The 7,331-nt window shown below is 38.3% G+C and overlaps 1 protein-coding gene across 1 annotated transcript; it reads right to left on the bottom strand.

The window, feature by feature from the left end:
• Positions 1 to 522: 522 nt before the first annotated feature.
• ifnphi3 (interferon phi 3) lies at positions 523 to 2,655 on the bottom strand. The gene is made up of 6 exons (XM_046835404.1): positions 2,619 to 2,655; positions 2,139 to 2,300; positions 1,959 to 2,045; positions 925 to 1,065; positions 727 to 825; positions 523 to 630 (listed from the first exon to the last, which is right to left on the bottom strand). Exons 2-6 carry the CDS (start codon positions 2,268 to 2,270, stop codon positions 523 to 525), a joined length of 567 nt encoding a protein of 188 aa, XP_046691360.1. The 5' UTR covers positions 2,271 to 2,300; positions 2,619 to 2,655.
• Between the last annotated feature and the right edge of the window lie 4,676 nt (positions 2,656 to 7,331).

Raw genomic sequence — 7,331 nt, 5'->3', positions numbered from 1 at the left:
TGGAGATTTCTTTCTTTCTTGTGATCCAGTTCATCCCAGAGCAGTTCAATAGGATTTAGGTGGGGTGACTGGGCAGGTCGTTCCCTGATAGATATCACTTCAGACGTCTGTTTACACACTTACAGAGCTCAGATTTACGCTTCTGCTCATTGTCTTGTTGTGTGATAAAGTCGGTTCAAATGAGCTGCAGTCCAGACGGAACTGCATGGTGTTGGAATTGTAGCCATGTCGTGAGTTAGCATGTTCTCCAAGTTAAAACCAGAAGTTTGTGAATTGAAACGTTACATAGCTACATGTATTTTACTCAAAAAGTATTGTTTTTGCCTCCGACTGTGAAATGAATACTAATAAAGCTTGTTTTGCATTTGAAAAACATTATCTTTTTAATATAAATACAACTTTTCTGTATCAAAATACAATCTTTAACATAAAATAAATAAATAAATACATTAAATTAAAAAGTCCTGATCCTTATATTAATTATGAAAGGACTTTTAAATATCAGACAGCCGATCTAGTCGCTCAGCCCTTGGTGGAAATGAGAACACCGTCCAAGTCTTTATTCAGAATGAACTGTAGAGTGATGAGCACCTCCTTTCGGACGATTTCCCAACCACAAACCTGGAAATCCTGAAGAGAAAACAACAACGCAGTGCTGTTTAGATGGGTTTGTTCAAATGGCACAAAATGTTTATATCACGGGTTAATAACAGGTTATAATTATACCTTTTCTTTCAAAACGGTTGAGATTTTGTCGAAATACTCTTTGAGGGCCTTTTCACGCTGGAGAAAGTTTTCCTGTGAGTCTAGAACTTTGTTCATGATCTAATATTCAGGGGGGAAAAAAAACACATTTCAAATTTCAAACATTTCAGCATTTACACACCTTCTGAGCTTTTTCTTTTTTAGAACTTTTCGTCTTACACATTGGTTCTCCTCAATCTGGCGGTCAATAATGTTCTCAAAGACCTCAAGGTTTTTCCAGTGTTCAGGAGTTCCTTCTTCATTAAACAAGGAGGAGATGTGGGTCAAAGTTAAGTAGATAGTCTTTTCCAGGGCAATGACCTGTTTGGTAGAAGAAGAAAAAACAGTAATGATATAACAAGAAGATTATATGTACGGAGTAATTGTGGCTTGCAGGGTTGCTCCAGCAGCAGGGTTATGAAGAAAATACTGGAGACTAAAGTTGAGGTCAAATAGATAGAGTGATAGATACATAATGAAGAAATTCACCTTGTTCAACCACGAAATCTACAGTGGCTTTAAACATTGAATCCGTAATGAAATTCTAGATTTCAGACATTACCCACAATGCAATTTACCTCCAAACAATAAAAGTCAAAGAGAACTCCCTATTTAACCTGAAAATGTTCTACTTGTTATACACAGCATCAGAAATAAACAGAGAAGAACTTCATATTTTTTAAAGACTTACTATATATGTTCTGTCAAGATGCTTGTTAACACTGACTACTTTTCAGGGTTTCAGGAGGAATGGATGCATGTTCATCACAATCATCTAGAGGTGAAAACGGCCTCATGCTAATCTGCAAATGACCACTTACATGGGCCCAATACCGGGCCCAATACCGACTAGTGCTGGGGCTTGAACCCACAACCTTCCAATCAGTAACCCAGAGTCTTAACCAGTAAGATTCCACATCCCCATTAGATTAAGTCTTTAGTCCTACAGTCTGTTTAGATCTCTAAAATGTTTGTCAATTAGCGTCCATGCTAATACCGCCATCGATCCAATCTCCTTGTTGGAGTCTTTGCTGTAAGTCAATTATGTCACCTTTTGTTCCTACTTCCCCACTGAGAAGAAAATCCTGGCTGTTCCCATTCATGATCCAGATCATTTAACTTTTGGCCTCCCATTAAATGCTACCGAAAATGTCACAACAAACTTGCACAACCTGAGGTAGTTTTTTTTTTTACTTAATGGAATTAATATTCACCTGTTCAGACGTGTTAAACAGGAAAGCTGTCTCGGGAAACGGGACAGGAACAGTGCCTTCAAGGCAGTGCAAAGGCAATCTGTCTCCCTAATACAAAACAAAAAGCAAACGTCATGCTCACTGATGGGAATCTCGTTATCCTCATGTACATTGTGTGCATCAGATGAATGTGCAGCTCACCATTTTGTCCAGATAATTGTAGCTCCCTTCTATTAGTCTCCTCTGAAGCCTGCAGGGTGTAGGCATGGAGCTAACCTGCATGGTGCAGATGATCAAGGTGCACAGCCAGGTGAAAGCATGAAGACCTGCCATCTTTCAGATTCTCACTGAGAATAAATAAAGCTGAGACAAAGAGATAGAGAGCAGCCCTCAATAAGATTTTACTAGTTTTAGTGAGTCATTCATCATGAGCAATACTCTACAACAAAAGATAAACAAATGAAAGGAGACACAAGTTGCTCTTATCAAATACACCAATAATGGAAATCATTAATGATAATAAAACAAAATCGCATCATATTAGAGAAAAAATCTGACCACCAATGTTTAATTTTAGTCACTAAAACATTATTTTCAGCAGCACAAAATCTAGTTACGACATAAGTAGTATTATTACTAAAGGAGTTATTATAAGTATGCATTCACACCGCTTCTTCTTACCTTAATGATAAATCAGGACTCTTTTCTCGGCTTGCTGAGAGCTTAGTGTTTTGAAGAGCCATTTGTGAGCTTAAATACTCGTTCAAAGTGAAAACGGCTGAGAACCAATATTTTTAATTCGTTTGAAAGTTGTTGTGTAATGTTGGGAGAGAAGAGCCGGATACAGCAATTTCCTTTTCTTTTCAAATCATCCTGCAAGAAGACTTTCCCTTGAGTCTGACTCGTCAGAGAAAACAATACTTAAGATATCAGTGGAGGAGAGAGTGAGAGAACGTATTCATCAACAGTAATAAATGTTGGATTTGTCTGGACATTGACGCAGTATATATATATATATATATATATATATATATATATATATATATATATATATATATATATATATATATTTTATTATTTATATATAAAGACGCGCTTACAATTAAAAGAAAAATGTTTTAAAATAAATTAAAATAAAAACGCAGAAACCTCAGTGCAATGATTTATTATTTACAAATATATATACTCATATATACTCACTCATTATTTACAAATATATATATATATTTGTAAATAATAAATCATTGCACTGAGGTTTCTGCGTCTAACATTTTTATATTGGTTCGAACAATAAACTCATCCACTATGCGACATATAACTAACAAACATAATCATGCAAATTTAGCAATTAAATGTAGCGCTGGTACATTCACCCAAAATAGTCGCATTTCCCGTTCTTCTTTCACTGAAAACCACACAAATGTTTTTTTTTTTGTGCATGAATTAAAGGGTGCTTCCTTTTTTTATACTTAAAACTAAGGTATATAATATAATGTATTGATATTTTTAGTGCCACTGAACTGAACTAAATTTCTGTTTTAAATATAAATCTATTGATTTGGCAAACACTTGTATTAAAACACAGCTAACGGTTAAGATGAATTGGGCGGAAAAGAGGTTTAGAAACTTTAAAAAGAAAAAAAAAAGAAACTCGGATTAAAACTCTCAGAAACCCAAGTTCTTCTAAAACAACACAAATCAAACAGTTAATTTGACATTATTTGGCAGACCCCCTTCTCCAGAGCGGCTTACAAAGATCTCGACTGATTGGTTGAGGGTTAGGAGCCTATAGCTTTAGGGCCCAGCATTGTTCATGCATCTCAAGAAGTCAAGAAGCTTTTATTATCATTTCAGCCCTATATAGCAGACGCAGTACACAGTGACAATGAGACAATGTTCCTCCAGAACCCCTGGTGCTACATTAAACAACGTAGAGCTACATAAAGCTACATAACAGAACACAGAGCTCAGGACTAAAGTAAGTGTCCTCACCACATAAAGTGCAAACAGTGCAAAACAAAAGACAAACACAAAACTGCTGCCAGTAAACCTACTGTATACGATACAGTACAGTGTGCGAAAGGGGACAGGATACAGGAGTGTACTTGTAAATAAACACAAAATCTAAACACAAAAGGTTGTGCAGAACAGCAATAGCAGCAGTCAAACAGATGTGCAAAAAAACAGCATGTAAACAGTAAACAGTGTAATAATACATTAATATAATATGGTGGGACTGAAGACAGTGTGTGTGTGTGTGTGTGTGTGTGTGTGTGTGTGTGTGTGTGTGTGTGTGTGTGTGTGTGTGTGTGTGAGAGAGAGAGTTCAGTTCAGTTCTGTGTGTTGAGGAGTCTGATGGCTTGAGGGAAAACACTGTTGCACAGTCTGGATGTGAAGCCCGAATGCTTCAGAACCTCATTCCTGATGGTAGAAGAGTGAAAAGTGTGTGTGAGGTGTGTGTGAGGTGCGTGTGAAGGGTGTGTGAGGGGTGTGTGTAAGGGGTGTGTGTGTGTGGTCGTCCACAATGCTGTTGGCTTTGCAGATGCAGTGTGTGGTGTAAATGTCCGTGATAGAGAGGAGAGAGACTCTGATGATCTTCTTAGTCGTCCTCACGATTCTCTGTAGGGTCTTACAGTCTAAGACGGTGCAGTTCCCATACCAGGCAGTGATGCAGCTGCTCAGGATGCTCTGTAGAACATGGTTAGGATGGGGGGAGGGACATGGGCTTTCCTCAGCTTTCTCAGAAAGAGCACAGAGCGCTCTCCTTAAGTCAACAACCATCTCTTTAGTTTTGTCGACATTCAGAGACGGGTTGTTGCTCTACACCAGGCTGTGGGTTGTTGCTCTACACCAGGCTGTGGGTTGTTGCACCTCCTCTCTGTATGCTGACTCGTCGTTCTTGCTGAAGAGTCCCACCACTGGCATATCATTGGGGAACTTGAGGATGTGGTCCGAGCTGTGCATCGCTACACAGTGGTGGGTCGGAATGACTGAGGTCCCCAGTCAGGATTTAGGATTTGAACTCAAGACCTTTCAGCTAGAAGTCTTCCATCGCAAAAACTACACCACATCCTTCTTGTGGTGTTATAATCAAGTGGGAAAATGAGCTTCACAGTGAACACCAGTTCTGTCAGTTCACTCTGAGATGAAGGCGTAATCTAGAGCCCTAAACATTGAGTACCAACTGCTTTTGCAGTATGGAGTGGTGCCAAGTCATTGAGGTTCATTTAAGTTCATAAGACTTCACATGACTATATAATTTTGAGTCACTAATTAATCTTCAGGTCTTCGTGTTTTTTTCAAGAGCAACGACGGGAGAACGCCAACGCCCATACCTGCACTAGAAAAACAGTGTTCACAAAGGAGAAAAAATCACACGTGAGTAACTCTGTGGCTGACTCACCTAATTTCAGTTTAGCCTTCTGGGGTAATGGCTAATGCTACTTTAAATCAAGACGTTTCTTAAAGTAGCATGAGATCTGGTTAAGTGCTCTTAATCACTCATGCATTTCAGCTGATAGCGATGCTAATCATCAAGTATTTAGTCAATCATCAGACTCATTGATGCCCAAATGAATGACAAAAATGCTGTCTGGGGAAAATTAACACATGACAAATCCGAGCGTTCCTGTCTGGACCAATGAAGACTGCATGATCATGTGTTTAATCTGACACTGACATCAGCCTGATGAATAGATTTGGCAGTAATTAAATTCCCCTGTGAGCTCAAGTTTATAGGCCACCACTCACAGTGTGTGTGTGTGTGTGTGTGTGTGTGTGTGTGTGTGTGTGTGTGTGCGCCATCATCATTTCTTAATCACACACTAGTATGAGCATGTAAATGTGAATGAAATAAATAATATCAAAATCTGGCATTGTGTATGCGTGTAAAAGAAAATAACTACCAGTTAATCACAGTTATAAAGCATTATTAATAAAACACTGTCATTGTCAAACACTAGCTTGTACAGATGTACATCCAGATGTAGATTTCAGCCCCTAAAGACCAGAGGTGACATTGTGGAGGAAAAGCCATAAAGAAGAATCTTTAAGACTCCGGAAAACCTGTTTTCTTCTGGGTGATGTTGGAGAGTGTGGTTAAATATGACTTCCTTATGAATGAAGCAGAGAATGAAGTGGATGAACAGGAGTAACGGATATTGCAGATAGAGAAGATAGAGACCGATAGAGAAACCTAAACCCATGTTCTTTAAAATTAAGATGCCAGGAACAACCAATAAGGGGTTTTTTAGAGCAATGCCGTAGAAGAACCAATTTTCAGTTTCTCAAAGAACCTTTTCAGTAACTTTTTTTTTTTTTAAAGATTTTTTGTTTCCTCATTGTTATAAAGTACTTTTTTTTTTGGGTACTACAAAGACCTCCATGATCCAGTTCATACTTAAAATGTAGAACTTAAATATAATTCACATTCGCAACAATTGGCAGAATCAATTGACATCGCAACTGAAATATTTTGTGCTGACAATATTACAAATTCACCGAATCCAACAGAATCTGTCCAGTCATGACATCATTACTCATTCACAAAAATACTTCAGAATCAGACCACGGAATCTACAGTCGTTTGCATACCGAGGGAAATAAAACTGGAGTGAAATGTGAAACATAGTAAAAGTGATGTAAAATAAAAGAGAGAATCGCAAAGAGAATGAAAATTGGGAAGTGAAAATTGATTTCAGAGATAATGTTCCAGTCTGAGTGGTAGAGCCGAGCTACAACACACACACACACACACACACACACACACACACACACACACACACACACACACACACACACACACACACACACACACCTGGGACTCTTCCAGCTCTTAATGCCTGCTGGGTAAAAAATGAAAGACATACACACTCACTAATTTATCATCTAATTATACTTGACTCACTGCCTGTATACACATAAGATTTATTATTATAGTTTATTAAAACACACACACACACACACACACACACACACACACACACACACACACACACACACACACACACACTCATAGTTCTTCATTTTGTAAGGAATGTTTGGAGAAATGCATTCAATCAACCAACGTGTGGTTTTCTAGTACAGAAGCCGAACACCACAATCCACTGACTGAAAATGTCCCACAAAACACCAAGGGGTTAACCTCAAAAACACACACCTCAGTGAGAGAATAAATCCCAGTTCTCTTTAGAAGATTAGACATGTTTACACCACGGGACTGCTGGATTCTGTCTCCTGGTTGAACAGAAGGTGGTGAGAGTAACGCTGCTGGAGAACAGCTTTAGAAGTCAAGAAGATTTCCAGGTGTAAGTTCCACATCATTCAGTGTAACAATACGTGGATAAAAAGCACTTCATGTTGTTTAGTACTAAATTTAAAAGCTGCAGATACTAA

This window comes from Silurus meridionalis, chromosome 22 (assembly GCF_014805685.1).
Source record: "Silurus meridionalis isolate SWU-2019-XX chromosome 22, ASM1480568v1, whole genome shotgun sequence".
NCBI classification, from domain to species: domain Eukaryota; kingdom Metazoa; phylum Chordata; class Actinopteri; order Siluriformes; family Siluridae; genus Silurus; species Silurus meridionalis.
Note: the sequence above shows the minus strand (reverse complement) of the source record. Positions and strands in the feature narration are given on the sequence as shown.

Coding starts and splice junctions, on each gene's coding strand:
- ifnphi3 (XM_046835404.1), bottom strand. CDS start 2,270: ATGGCAGGTCTTCATGCTTTCACCTGGCTGTGCACCTTGATCATCTGC. Junction 826..924: donor AGATTGAGGAGAACCAATGT/GTAAGACGAAAA, acceptor CCTGAATATTAG/ATCATGAACAAAGTTCTAGA. Junction 631..726: donor CAACCGTTTTGAAAGAAAAG/GTATAATTATAA, acceptor TTTTCTCTTCAG/GATTTCCAGGTTTGTGGTTG.